The sequence below is a fragment of the Gallus gallus genome, chromosome 23 (genome assembly GCF_016699485.2).
Source record: "Gallus gallus isolate bGalGal1 chromosome 23, bGalGal1.mat.broiler.GRCg7b, whole genome shotgun sequence".
Taxonomy (NCBI): domain Eukaryota; kingdom Metazoa; phylum Chordata; class Aves; order Galliformes; family Phasianidae; genus Gallus; species Gallus gallus.
In genome coordinates, this window is record NC_052554.1 from 522,631 (window position 1) to 537,307 (window position 14,677).

The following is a 14,677-nucleotide window of genomic DNA, read 5'->3' on the forward strand; positions in this document are numbered from 1 at the left end:
AAAGCACCCCCCAACCTGAAAGCAGGGTACGAGAAATGCTCTGCCTGCTGTTCGGGTAAGCGTCACAGCTGAACACTGTGATTAAAACCTATGTGCTGACACTGTTTGGAGAAGGCTGCAGAGCAGGATTTCTGCACTGCCCTGTTGGCTGCTGCTATGAGAAACAGAGACCTCCAGCTGACCAGAGCCCTGCCAATCAGTATCACACTCAGTGACAATCCAAATGCTGAAATGTTGGGTTGGTTTGGTTTTAAAAGAATTAAATCCTCCTCAAATACAGTGGTAGCTGCTTTTTGCCTCTTCAAGCTTGGCTGGCTTTTGGTTTGTAGCATTCTCCTCTTCAGGGAGGCTGGCAATGTTCGTTAAGCCCATTATCCCCAAAGAAGCACTTCCAAAGCAGAAGTAGTGAGGCTGGTCCTTACCCACACAACCAGAGGCCGATTTTAACTGCGTACACTGAAAGCTGTGGCAGTGATTCTCCACCCGGCTGTGTGGTGCTCCCACAGCTCACAGTATCCATTCGTTCCTCCTGGAGCCAGGAAGCATCTTTCTTTAACTGTGGGCTTCATGCTACGCTGCTTTTACACATATAAGGAGATGCAAAGAGATTGCAGGCATGAAAACACACAAGCCGAATCCCAAATGCCTGCTGCAATTTACAAAGACAGACTCTTGTAATCTGCTTTGTGTATACACTCAGAGGGCCTTTAATTAGAGTTTACAGCAACCTTCTTTGCATTTTTAAGATTCACTCATCAGCTCGTTGTTAACCCCATCACTAATAGGGAAACTGAGTCATGTTTTCAATAGCTCATCAGGACAGAACTTGAACTCCACGTCCTGTCTTCTAACGCCCAGCTCTCAGTTCAGGCTCTCATTTCCTCACCTCTTCTGCTTTGTTTTTCCAGTGCAGAGGAAGAGATGAGAAATCAACTTTTTTTTTTTTTGATCCCAGGGAGACATTTTTCCTTATTATGGTTCAAACACCACACTGACGATATACAGCAGGAGTCCTGCAAACAAGGAGCTCTGGCTGGATTCAGCAGCAGAATTGCTTTTTCCTTTTGTGACAGATTTCTTTCCATTCCTCACTGCTGTGCACTGCCTCACGTGGCAGCGTTCTCCAGGGCAGGTCTGGAATGCAGGAGGGACACTCCAGCAGGTGTGGGGTGAGGAACTCCTCGGGGACTGCAGTGCAGGCAGCTCTCCTCCCAGAAGGACATGTGCAGATTGAAGCTCTGCTCAGAGAACAACACATTTAACTTCTGCCAGCGCTTCCAGCAGAGGCGAGCATCCTGCTGCCTTGCTCGATTCACTGATTCCTGCATTTGTTAAGGTGGTTGGCATACCTGAAATGCTTTCAGGCTGCATGCTGTATTTTGCCTGCTGGTTCTGAGCCCAACCTGCATCTGTGCAGTGCTCCTGCAAGTCATGCTGTTCCTCCATGGACCGGATTTCCTGAAGCCACCTTTGGGGCTGCCAGGGAGTCCTTGGCAGAAGCAGATGCAGCTCAGATTGGGGAAGCGTTCTGCTGATGGACATGAGAACTGATTAAGCTCTCGCCACACTACATTTGGGAATTTGTCAGCTACTTCTCAGGAACACTGAACTGCACCAAGAGGTGCCTCGAGGAGAGGGACCCACTGGAGCTGGGAAGGCAGAGGAGGTGACCAGGGAAGGGCTGCCAGGCAGCAAGGCTGTATCTGCTGGTTGTCATGGATACAATCACCTCGTCCGTCTCCCTGATATCAGTTACCTTCCGTTTCCTGGATGCAAATCAATGAGTGGGGGGTCTGTTCCTGCTTCTGTGAAGAACAGAACCCTTCACATCCAAACAAAAGGAGAAAACAGTCTGTTGCAGACCTGGACATCTCTTCCTAACGCTGGCTACAGCGAGAGTGGAAGGTGACTCGCTCCTTTGGTATTCCAACTATGCGAGTCTGATCACGCTCTGACCAATTGCATTTTGTGCTGTTGTACACCAGGAGCTCGGAGGAGCTGCTCCAGCCCGTCCAGCCTTTCCCATGCATCGCAAGCTGCTGTGCAGTGTGTGTTTCATCGGCTCTGCTGCTCTGAGCAGAAGGCGGGCACACATCTGGGCAGAACTCTTTGGGTGCCAACGGCTTCAGCTCCAGGTCTGAAAGGAAAACAACTGAAAAAGACATTCACAAAAACCCACATAAAATCCAAGCAGTTGCTTTACTTTTCCTTTGAGGGGACATTTTCAAAGCAGGTGTAAGGCACATGTAATAAGTTACCCAGTGTGAGCAATGCTCCGGTACATTTTGTTTTTAACTAGCATCTGGATGTTTGTAGTTAATTTCATTGTACTGCTATTCGAGGAAGTGACAACATGAAAGAGAAAATGCTGAGAAACTATAAACAGAAGGGAAACTGTCTGGCCTGTTCTTGTTGTCCCTCAACCAGGGAGAAAGCTGAGTGAGCAGAGCTGCTGTGTGCAGTCCCTTCCTACCGTTCTTTTAGGTTTAAGAACTTGTAAAGCAGTGAGGGGTCTTTTAAGTGCATACAAATAGATTCCCTCTGCCTCGTGCTGCCCACAGAACAAATGGAGCTGTGCAGATCCTGTTTTCTCCAGACAGGGAAGGGGAAACTGGGAGCTGGAAGCAAAACCACGTTTCAACAGAAACTCAGCTTTGGTGAGAGGAAAATGTCACTCCTCTGTTCTGAGCCTTCACCACGCAGCTCAGTGAATCTCATCCTGCTTAACCCACGGCACATACAGATACCCACTCTGCATTACTCCATCACACAGTTTGGGATGCTGTGATGCAAAGTTAGAAAACAAAACTATTTCAAAACTGAGAGTGCATTTCAGAAGTCCTGAAGACAAACCTGAAGACCCGGAGCTGAGAGAACTATAAAGCAACTTTATATCGGATTTATTCAGAATCAGGTTGTCACCATTTACGCACTCCCATTCAGCCCCTAAGCATGCCAGCACACCAACGACCTGCCTGCTTGTTGGGTGCATGTGTCCCTTCATTGCCACTCCAGAACTGCTCAGAAAAGATCATTTCAGGTTTTCTAAGATGAAAAGCAAGAAGAGTACTTTTATCTTCTTTCCTTCAAACTCTGTGCGCTTCCACGTGGTCAGAAGCCCCGTGTTATGCTGTGTTATGCTGGGGCTGCATCTTCCCTCTGCGGATGCAAAGAGAGGAGGGTGGTGTTGCTCAGCTTTAAAGTCGCATTTTGTCAGCTGGTGGGTAAATAAAAGCTTCAGTGCACACTGCTTCCTACCACTGAAGGTGTTCTATACCAATAAAGGTTTTGCTAGAGGCAGTGAGCATTTCAATGTGTTCCAGCTCTAGAAGGCAGTTTGTGTTTCGCTGCTGACTTCAATGACAGCAAAAAATGAGACTTAGGCAGCGCTTGCAAGGTAGGTAGAGGCTTCTTTCAGCTTTTTCCTGCAGGAAATCAGGTGTATGCTCCCAACACTGCTTCCCAAACTCCTGGCCAGTCATTATTTGTCTGTTAAAATCTGCACAGAATCACTTTCTCCCCCATTGTGAAAAGCTGCAAACACAGTGTTAGAGATGAATGACCTGTGGCAGCATCCCAGCATAAGGCCCGGTGGAAACAAGGCCAGTGTGCTGGGAATGGATAATAAAAAACACTCAGTGTAATGTTATTTAACTTAAAAGTCTATCAAATATGAGGACACCAGAGCACACTATACAAGGAACAGAGTGTTATTAGCACTTGGTAACACCACGTGCTTGTTGAAAGACAATATTGATTAACAGAGATGGAAACAGTTTTTTGGCAGCTGTTGCCCACTCCTTGGAAATTAATACAGGAGTCAGTTACTGATGGATAAACGTCCCTCCTTGCAGCGTACCGGGGCACTCTTGGCACAAGCTCATCTGCTGCTGGGAGCGTTTCAGGAGAGGCAGATACAGACCCACTGAGATGGGGGTGTCAGAAACACAAAAAAGCAGCAGAACCAAAGCTGGTGAGGTGGCAGAAATGGGAATAATCCCTCTGGTGAGTACAAGGGGGTATTGCATGGGAACTTATGTAACTGCTGTGCATGGGAGCTGCTGCTGCTGTGCTAACTGTACGCAAGTGCAAAGAAGCCACAGTTCTGTCTTTGTGTGTCTGGTTCTGTAACGGGCACCCTGCTCCATGCTCAGGCACCATTCCTTCTCTCCAGACATGAACTGCACACCTTGGATGTCAGAAAAGAGGTCACTGCACTTCTCACTGCACAAAGGCAGCGTGCCATGCACACAGTGCTGAGCACACACCGTTTGTGGGAAGGACCTTGGGGTGACATTGGGGTGGTCCATCTTTGCAATCCGGTTATGCACCCCTGCAAGCCAGGCACTGTATATAAGCTAAGCATGCAGAGGCCAATTCACTATAGCCCACCTAGTATGCCCACTGAGGCAGCTGAGAGGCTCACCACCTCAGTGAATGATAGGAAGAAAGGGTCTATCTGGTCTGAGTTTGCTTTTTTTTTTTTCCTTTCCCCCTTCAAACATAAGCACTGAGCACAACTTATGGCTGGCACATCCTTGCTTTGCTGATAGAAATAGTTCCTTTCATGAATTAATCAATAAACCCAACTTCTTAAGCATGCCCACATGAGTGGTAGGGGCTCTGGTCTGGTCATTTTGCTCATCATTAAATAATCACTGTTGGTTTATTGTCTAGGAATTAGCAGGGAACTGTGACAACACCAACTTAATGGAGACACATGAAAAAAATCTTGTATTTTCCAGCATGGTGCTCACTCAGGTGTCTCTGAAACAACTGGTGCTGCTGTATATTCATTTGTCAGCAACAGGAACCCTTGCCTTCCTGTAATTCTGGGTGGTACATGGCCCACTACATCCAATAAATCCACCGAGCACAGTAATCTCTGTCCAGATCATCTACTGAGAATAGAAGAAAAAGAATTACAAGTTCGGCTTACCAGGGGCTCATCTTCAAGGAAGTACCATGAGTATGTCGAGTGCTGCACATGCCATCTCTCCAGAGCTTGTAAGCAGCTGCTTCCCTTCCAGCTTCATGCACTGCTCCTTGTTAGAGGTAAACATTGAAAGCATGTGTTAGAAGGAGATAACCCGATGACTGAGGTATTTCACAACATACAAGGTTAAGGACAAAGAGCTCTCTGCAAGTGGCAGTATTGCTTCAGCCCAGTACATATGGTAGAATGTCATTCTGCTAGAGCAGACAAGGGCGTTAGTGCAGTGCTGCCAAAAGTTGCTAGATAGTGAAGTGAGTGCTGAATTTTACAATCTCCTTCCTAAGTTTAGTGGAGAAAAATCAAATGCACTCCGGATGATGTGCAAAAAGTACAGGAAGCTTTGTGATTAAGTATTATTTCTTAGTACGGTACAGTCATCTTAGGTTGAAGATTCAGCACATCTGACATAAAGCAGTTTGTGCCAAGGAGCCTAAAACTGACCAGGCTTACACTATAGCTATTTCAATCTGAGCTTAGGACATACAGTACCCCTTTTCCATCTGAGGACAGGTGAGATGGATAACCAGCTTAGGCTTACGTGTTCAGGACGTGTGTCATAGCAGCCGCACTTAACTGCTTGAGGAACAAAGGAGTAACCCAGCGACTGTTAAAATGAAATCTAGGAGGCCTGAGTTCATAGCCCTGCCACACCATGCCTGTGAGATGCCAGCAAACCTGCATCCTGGCAGCAAACCGCGCTGGGGGGCCTCGAGCAAAGGTGTAACAAAAACTGGAAAGCATAGTTGGATGGAAACATCTGAAAGGATCCAGAAGGAGACTCACTGTTCAGGTGATGACCGCTGGCCTAACGTGCATCTTCTGAAGCTGGCGCATGGCTGGGGAGAGTGGTGGAGGAGCACTTCTCCGACTCGCTGAAATAGCACACAGAGGGCCTGCCATTTGTTGGCTTCGAGCTGTGATTCTGTGTTTCCTGGTACCACCTTGTGGTGAAGGGAAGGAATGAGTCGTCCACCAAAATGCGATAAGGAACCAAAGAGTGCTGCATAAATCCCGCTGAGATGTGGCAAGAAGGAGAGGTTGCCAAGCACGGCGTTCCCCTGCCAGGTTGGCTTACTCTCGAAACCACGGCTGTTGTCAGAAGAGAAATGAACTCAGTATCAATGGGAATTTTCCTTCCTGGATTTCTGGATGGATTGCCAACACGGAGCTAATTGGGTCACACCACAACTGGGAACTCTGGGCATTTCCAGCCCAGGTCGTCCAACAAAACCCATATGGCAAATACCCAAATCATAGCACCAACCTCACGCATTATCTCTAGAAAGAAAAAACAAACAAATTGACTCAAAAAAGCAATTTAGTGAGATACTTGAGTAACATCAAATGAAATCCACTACAAAATCTGCTGTCTAGAAGGAGAAATCCAGAATGTTTGGGTTTTAAGCATTTGGTAGAAGAACATCAAGCCTGGTACCTGCGGTGGGTCGGAAGGTGGAGAGCAGGAGATGTGGGCTATTGGCAGCCACTGGAGGACCTCTCCTTCCAACATAAGTTCTTCATACGTTCTCCAGGCTGTTTTTAGCACTGAAGGCAATGCAGTGTTCTTGTTTGGAGGCTGTAGTGCATTTTCATAGATCTCACGTTCAGGAAGTTTTCTCTGATGTATTCTGTTGCTGTTTCCTTCATCACACCCCACGTTCCCTGGTACCCTCAAAATTCTGTTTGCAAGGAGATGGTTAAAAAAAAACAAACACCAAACCCATGAAAGATTGCCTTCATATATGTATATGTACATATGCATACTCTCTCTCTCTCTCTCTATATATATATATAAAAACCATTCCACAACTTCAGGGCTCACTTTGTTCCTGAGAATTCTGACTCAGTGGGAAATCCCAGACTCCAAACTCTCCATCAGCCCTCACTCAGCCGAGCTGCTCTGCCCACAGCAATCAGATCCTCTTTGGGAGGACATGGCAGAGCTGATCGGACCGATGTCGCTGTAATCTGAGTGCGTTCCTCATGAATCTGTAAATCCTCGAGCTCCTTTCCACTTGGCCCCAGCACCTCAGCCCCACACACTCATGTCCCAGGTCCTCAAGCAGCACCTCTTGGAAAATACATATATACAAATATATACATACGTTTATTCTGGTACATCAAAAATGTTCCTAACCTCAGTTTACAAAAGCTCTTTTGGTTGGTATTTCCTCCTCATCCTCTGGCAGACTCTGTTCAGAATCAGCTTCCACTGTCACAAATCCTTTCCACCCACTGCAGAAGAGGACAGGTGCATTGTAAATTGTCTGCTTAACTCCATCTCCATTTCATCTTTATGAACTGCAGGATAAGGACCCATTTCTCAAAAATTATAGTTAGTGATATTAATCCCTGGATATGGTATTACCATACCTGGGATGATTTAGGGACAATGAAATCCCTGTGCTATCAGGCTTGGTGATTCTTCTGACACAAATGATCCTGCAACTCAATATTCGCTGTGAGGTCTCGCTGAAACGCGGTCTCTTTCCCATCCTTGTTCCTTTTCATACAGCCCATGGCAGGGCTTGGCTGCAGTGCTCCTGTCTCTGAATGTAGTTTAACTCTCTGAACACAAGATAGGAACTTCTGCAGGACTGCGTTACTCTGAAACTGAAGGCTGTTCATCCAGGGGCACTGCTCTGGGAGGAGCGCGGCATGGCTCTGTTCTTGGGGAGTCCTCCCAGCACAACCTGGTCTACTTGTCATGCTTTCTTTTAGCCCACAACCCACTTTAAAACAAATTAATGACAAAAAAAAAGGAGCTTGGTTCTGTTTCCCAGACACTTTGCACTGAAAAAAATAAGCTGAGAAATTATTTAGCAGCACAGCTACTGATTTTATATGGCTTTACACTACACAGGTGCACAGACACTACTGCAAAGCCTGACCAGAAACACTGAGCCTTACTTGGCATTCCTGTTGTCCATGGTGAGCTTCTGGATCCTGGATGCAGCTGTTCCCCTTTGCAGGACAGCAAATCCAAGCAACAGATTCAGCCCTGTATATCACTGTGCAAACCAAGTTCTTCTGAGGATGAATAAAAGGTGGGAAAGGTATCAAAGCAGCACAAGAAAAAGAATCATGCAAAGTGACAGTGGATGTTCACAATTCAGGTAATTAGCAGGAAGACAAAAAGCTTTTGTGCCGTATTCAAAGCATGGGCCACATCCAATGTACCCAGCACTACTCTAACAGCACAGCACAGATTTCAAGACTTAACTATCTGAAGTGATCCAGGTATTTGGATGTTACCAGGACTCCAGCCTTCCAAAATCCAATTGCTGGCCCTCTGCCACCCAAGGAACCAGCACCCAGCTGCAGAAGTCACAGTTCCACATTACACACACTTTTCCATATAAAATGGTAATGGTTTGACAGAAAAACTTATTTTTAGCTTAAGGCATTCTGGCAGCTGGAGATGCAGATTTGTGGCTATTCTAACCACTAAACATGCACGGGTTGCAGCACAGTGTTGTCTGCTCTTTAGCTTTTAATTTATAGAACTAATTAGTTGGATTTACTGTCTTCAGTGCCTCATACCCTCTATTTGCTTAAGGAGAAATAGACGAGCTCTGCGTGTTAAGTCAAGCCCAAAAAGAAAAAAAAATACCACTTTCAGCACAAGGGCATGCCCAGTGGGAAACACCTCAGATGTAGCAAGACTCCAATCCTGCAGCACCAAATGTGTCACTGTGCAGAGGGGCAGTTCCCCCTCGTACTGAGGTGTGAATCACCCACCGAGCTCTGAACCCAACCACAGAGGCGTTCATTCTAGGCACAACAAAGTGTTCCAGTTGACATCCTGGCCAGCAGCAACCCCTTCAGAACTCATTTGGAACTGCTCGTTCCCTGTGTTCAGGGGACAGTAAGGCGTGTGGTAGGATAGCTGAAGATTATTTCAGTCTTGCTTATTATTAAAGCATTTAATTATTGATCCAATTACACTGTTATTGGGTAAAATCTCAATTTTGCCATCCAGAGAGCACTTACAGCATCATCCAGGTTGTGATTAAGACAAAGACTGTTCCACAAACCTCAGGGCTCTTTGTACCTGAGACTTGGTGTAGAAATTCAAATCCAAACTCTCCATCAGCCCTCACTCAGCCGAGCTGCTCTGCCCACAGCAATCAGATCCTCTTTGGGGAGGACAAGGCAGAGCAGATCAGACCGATGTCACCTTAACCTGAGCACCTTCCTCAAGCACGAATCTGTAAATCCTTGAGCCTCTTTTCCACTTGGCCCCAGGACCTCAGCCCCACACTCATGCCCAGTGCTGAAGCAGAGAACTCCCTGATACGTTACCCACCTCTTCGCAGCCTTTCAGTGGCTGCATTCTACTGTTCAGTCGCTCAAAAGAGTTGTCAGCTTTGTTGCTCCTTTCTGCACTGCTGCTACTGGGCGCAGTACGTACGAGATCATTAAACCTCATTAGTTTTCTTATTTCTGCTAAGGCAAATGTAAGATGTTCCAGCTACAGTAACGCAAGATGGAAAAATAGCTCTTATCAGTACATTTTGATCTGTTTTCTGTGCTATAGAATACTTCTGGTACTGTAGACACAGAATACTTCTTGGTTTGAAACTCCTCCCTGCTTTCGTTGGATTCCCCTCCTAAAACAGCACAGGTTGGAACAGGCACAGCTTCATCAGGAACTGCCACTCAGGGCCCAGGAAAAAACAAGTCAAAATAGAGTATTTTTTCCATCTCATAAAGTTGCTGAAGGAGGCATTTACACATCAGGGTTTCTGGTTTGGCTATGCTCTTTACTTTAAGTAGTGACTATAAAAATGCTACATTTTTACTCAACAAATCTTATTTCCTGCTTAGCCACTGCCACAGCAGTCTGTACTTGATTAGCAAAAGCAACAATGTCTAAGCTTGAGCGTGGAAATCCAACACAATCAGTTCTGTGGAACTACTTCTGGTTTCACCAGGAAGGAAACCTTACCAAAACCAGCTTCTCTGCAGCAACTGAAAGACTGCAGTGCTCTTCCCCTTTCTGTGTAGTTATCACGCGATAGATGCTATTTTTCAAACAACAACAAAGATAAATTGTCTCAGTAGACCCACATACATGCTTCAATTGGGGCCTCCTATTAAGCCAAGACTTCCAAAACACCCAGTAACAAGGTTACCTTATCTAGCTCTTAGATATAAAAATCCTGCTTTCCACTTGTGAATTAAAACAGAGTTAATTATCTGAACTAAGATACTTAAATTCTTATAACATTAGAGATCAAATAATGGCAAGAGAAATTAGGAAGGCATTAAGAACAGTCCAAGCCAAACCGTATCCAGCTTTATTAAAGGTACTTTTCATAAACAATCATGGTAATTTAGGCAGGACATGGGCTACAATCTGCAACATTTTACAACAACTGTCAAACTCCCCTCCCTTCATGGACTACCCAAACATAAAGGTTGCTATAAAACCGACAAATCTTCATTTTTGTATACTTGTAGAGGGAAATGTTTAGAGTGAGGGCGGACACTTTCACATTTAGCATGTTGTTTAACAACTCTTCACAAATCTACCCTGACTTTGCGAGGAAAAATTAAAAACTGCAGATTCCTTAATCTGTAGATCTACAATATGAAAGAGGAAATGCAGCTCCTTTTAGAGCTATTATATCCCAAATTAGACACCAGAAGTCCAGATCACCTGACAATGCATTTAGAGTGGTGAGTCCCAACATGCCATGTCTGCTGTATTTCGGAGTGATAGGCTCTAGGCAAAAAGGGAGGGCATGAAAGGAAACGCAGAGGGCACTGCAAACTGCAGTTCTGAAGTTGGCAACAGGCATCTCGGGAGCTTCCGTTCACTCTGATGCGGTCCACAAAACGGAAGAGGTGTGCAGCACGAAGGAATCCCTTCCTGCTCCATTTAGGAAGAGTCCTTCTAAAAAACTGGGAAGGGGTAAACTTTTAAAATTTAGGTTCCAAGAAACAGATTAAGTGACGTTTGTCCCACTGCCCCCCCCTCAAAACACAACAACAAAGCGGTCTGTGTGCTAACAACATAGCTTAAAAAAAAGTAAAACAAAATTCTGCATTGTTATAAAACTTGATAAAAAATAGTATTTCAAACTGTACAGTCACCAGAAGTACACAGTTATCAAAAATTCACACATTTTACTTGGCATCACCAGCACCTTCGGCTTTCTGTGCCTAAAAGAAAAAGGGGGACCAGTCAATACACACCGCACATATACACCAGAGAAATAATACTTCTTTTTCCCCGAGTAACAATTCTCTGAACAGCTGAAATTTGTCACTGTAACTTTTAGCCAAACCAAATTTAAGGTTGCAAAAAGTAACCTGAAGCTGCTTTATGACCTGCTAAGTTTACACCACCTTAGAAAAGGCAGAACAGTAACTTTTCACTTAAGTACTTCAACCAGTAACTTGTTACCAACTGAGCAACACAGCTCCCTGCACTGGTAGCTGTGCTGTTTGTGTCATAATCAACAGGTCTGAATAATCAAGTGCTAATTCATCTTCATTATTGCAAGTCTAGGCTTGCCTATGTTTGATACAGAAAACAGTAACTTGCTGATGTAACACATTCTGCTAGATCTGCTGTTGTACCTGGTCTGTTTTGGCATCTCCATTTTCTGCAGGGTTGTTTCCCTCCTTGCCAGCATCAGCTTTCCCCTTCTTTCCCTTGGGCACCTTCTCACTCTTCTGTCGAACGCAAACGACACACACCATTACAATTATCAATAGTCATTAAGCCACAGGAATCCAAAAACTAGCATGGTAAAACCAACGTGGGATGCCAGCCTGAAAATGAACACAACACGCCAACATTCACATGTTTAAGACTGACAACTGCCAAGTGCCTTCCTGTATTTTATCAGTCCTTGGATTTTTTAATGCAAATTTAAAGCTGCAGCAAAAACTTTGCAGAAGTGACAACATGATCTGATGCCACTACTCTGATTCCAAGTTCTATGATTTCAACATCTATCAGTGGACAAATCTAAAGCTTGCTTCCCACTTACATCTCAGGAGCAGCACTAACAGCAACTCACCTTTGGAGCTGCCTTTTTAGGTTTAGGCTCTGGCTTCGGAGGGGCAGGTTTCTGTAAGAAAGTGTAAGAAAACCCATTCTATTAATGATACTTTATGAGAAACACATGCTTTTAAATATTCACCCCAACTGGTCTACTTTTAGGAAAGGCACTCCAAACACTTGAAATTGAAGCACTTTCTGCGTTTGCCAGTGACCTGCCACTCTCCCAGCACACACAATGGGGCAGTTTGTTACACCAGCCTCTCTCTTCCAGCCCAGCAAAGCATCTCTGAACGCCCACTGCTCTCGCAGCCACAGTACGTAATAATGCTCAAAGCTATGAAATGCTGTGCCATCCCAGAATACTCACAGCAGATAACCTTGCCGATCTCCGTTGTGGCTGTTAAAAAAGAAAAAAAGATTGCATTTAATGTGAGGAAACGTAAACCATCGAGTCTGAGTTCAAAGCAATGGAATCCCAAAAGTCACTGTAAAGTTTTCAGTTCGCTACTTTCCAATCCTCAAGGAGCACGGGAACACCCTGCTGACATCTCTGCTACTAATTAGCAGGAGTTAAGCAGTGTTTCGTGGTTAAAAGCAACAGGTAATGCTTTGCAGGGCAGCATCCAGCGAGAGGAACCCCTTCTACCCTCGCTTTTTGGTGACAATGTAATTAAGCACCACCTCCCACCCCCCAAACGTTCCCCGATCCAACTTTTCTCAAGATGCCCAACTTCTTACCTCATCCTTAACTTTGGCCTTATCGCCCTTGGTATCTCCTTCAGCCTGCGGGGTGAGACAAGAGCCGTGCCAACAGGTCTGCGGGGCGGGGAGCACCACACCGGTCCGCCCCGCCGCAGGGGGGCGCTGCCCCCGGGGGGGACTCTCTCACCCCAACGCGGGGCCGGCGGGGCAGGGGGCAGCGCGAGGCCCGGCGGAAGCGCGGCCGCGCCCCCCTCCCCGCCTTCAGGAGGGCCCCTTCGGGGAGGCCCCGCGCCCGCCCACGGGCGGCGGTTTTGGCGGCAAAGCGGCGGCGGCGGCGCGCGGGCTGAGGGAGCGCGGCCGCTTCCCGCCCTTTCTGCGCGTCGGAGAGCAGGGGCGAGCCGCCCCCTCCCCCCTCATCCCGCCCTCCCGCCAAAAGCAGCCGGCTCCGACCGGTCCGCGCCGCGCCCCGCCCCTCCCGGCCGTTAGCCCCAGCGCGCGGCCGGTAACGGTCCCGCCGCCCGCCCCACCCCCCGCGGCCGTTGAGGCCGCGCGGCCGTTACCTCCCCGAAGGAAGGCGGGGGTAGGGGGGAGCGTGGAAGGGAGAAGGGAGGGGTGAGGCGCGTAGTCCTGCCCACCCCCCCCACACAACGGCGCGGGGGTAGCAGGCCTCGGTGCGGGCCCCGCGGTGCCACGTACCTTTCTCTTCGGCATAGCTCCGGGCGGCGCGTGCGTGTGTTGTGCGAGGAGGGAGAGAGCGAGCGGAGGGGGCGGGCGGGGGCGGGCAGCCGGGCTCGCTCGGTGGCGGCGAGAAGCGGGGGAGGGCCGAGGGGGAGAGCGGGGCGGCGCGGCGGGGCTGGCGGCCGGCTCGCTGCGCTGGCTGCCGACCCCACTAATTTGAATCGGGTGTTTATAAAGTTTTATATAGAGCCGGACGCGGCCCAACCGGTTCCAGCCGGATCCCCGCCGCCCCGCCAGCCCATTGGCCCGCGCGGGTCACGTGGGGTGGGGCCAGGCGGGGAGGGGACGGGGGGAGCGCTGAGGAGGTGGCGCGCGCGCAACTAGGCCTCACCGCCCCCCCACCGCGCTCTGCCACCGCCTTCCCGCGCTGCGCGCGCTGCCCTACGGGCGGGAAACGCGGTGGGGAGGGGGCGGTGGCGGCGGCGGCACGGGGCCGTGCGGGGCGCGCGCCGCGGATTCCCCGCGCCCTCAGGGCTCTGCGGGCGGCCCTGCTGCGCGGCGCGCAGCGGAGCTGTTCCTTCAGCACCAGGCGCGGGGCCGCTGCTCCGCGGGGCCGGGGCCCCAACGCTGCCGGCCTCCTGCTGAGCGCTCCGGGGAAAAGAGGGAATTTCGCACTCCCCCTCTCTCATCTTCTAGGAAGAGCTGAAAGAGAAGCAAGGGAGAGGATGAGGCAGCGCAACTTAAAGAAGAAAAAAAAAAGATCACAATTCAATAAATTTTGCTCTAAAGCAATTTGCACAGGTAGTGTAGCACTCACCCCTCACACTGCATCGCTGCATGGCTGCTCTCCCCCCAGGAGCTCCTCATCCCACATGGATGGTCACACTTCTCCCCTGTAGCTGAATGACAACCAGGACAGCTCTCTCTTTCTCTCTCTCCCCCACACACACACGCTCAAGCTCCCAGCCCTACAGCTTTCCTTCCATGACTCTCAGTGCAAGGCTGATCAGAAAGATGCACTCCTGAAAACTCAGGCCTTGCTTTTATAGCTCATGCTGAACCTGTACTGATGCAAAGCTTACAGGAAAGTTTGCATTTCACTATGATAAGTGGCACAGGTAGAATAAAGCTCAGAGGCAACAAGCCTTCTCCTACTGCTTGCAAAAACTCACATACCCTGTCTCACCCCCACCACAGCAATGGCTTTTATAAAATGGATTAGAACTTCCCCTGCAAACCTTTTGGATCTCACACCCTGCAGTTACCACAGCTGCCACAGT

At 48.1% G+C, this 14,677-nt stretch overlaps 1 protein-coding gene across 1 annotated transcript; it reads right to left on the bottom strand.

Moving 5' to 3' along the window:
- Positions 1–9,741: 9,741 nt before the first annotated feature.
- Positions 9,742–13,610, bottom strand: HMGN4 (high mobility group nucleosomal binding domain 4). The gene is made up of 6 exons (NM_001079485.2): positions 13,416–13,610; positions 12,756–12,800; positions 12,385–12,414; positions 12,034–12,084; positions 11,588–11,683; positions 9,742–11,167 (listed from the first exon to the last, which is right to left on the bottom strand). Exons 1-6 carry the CDS (start codon positions 13,428–13,430, stop codon positions 11,132–11,134), a joined length of 273 nt encoding a protein of 90 aa, NP_001072953.1. The 5' UTR covers positions 13,431–13,610; the 3' UTR covers positions 9,742–11,131.
- Between the last annotated feature and the right edge of the window lie 1,067 nt (positions 13,611–14,677).

Excerpts from the sequence above, each read along its gene's own strand:
- HMGN4 (NM_001079485.2), bottom strand. Across the intron at positions 12,415-12,755 it reads AGGCCAAAGTTAAGGATGAG|CCACAACGGAGATCGGCAAG; the intron begins GTAAGAAGTTGG and ends CTTTTTTAACAG. Across the intron at positions 11,168-11,587 it reads GAGATGCCAAAACAGACCAG|GCACAGAAAGCCGAAGGTGC; the intron begins GTACAACAGCAG and ends TTTTTCTTTTAG.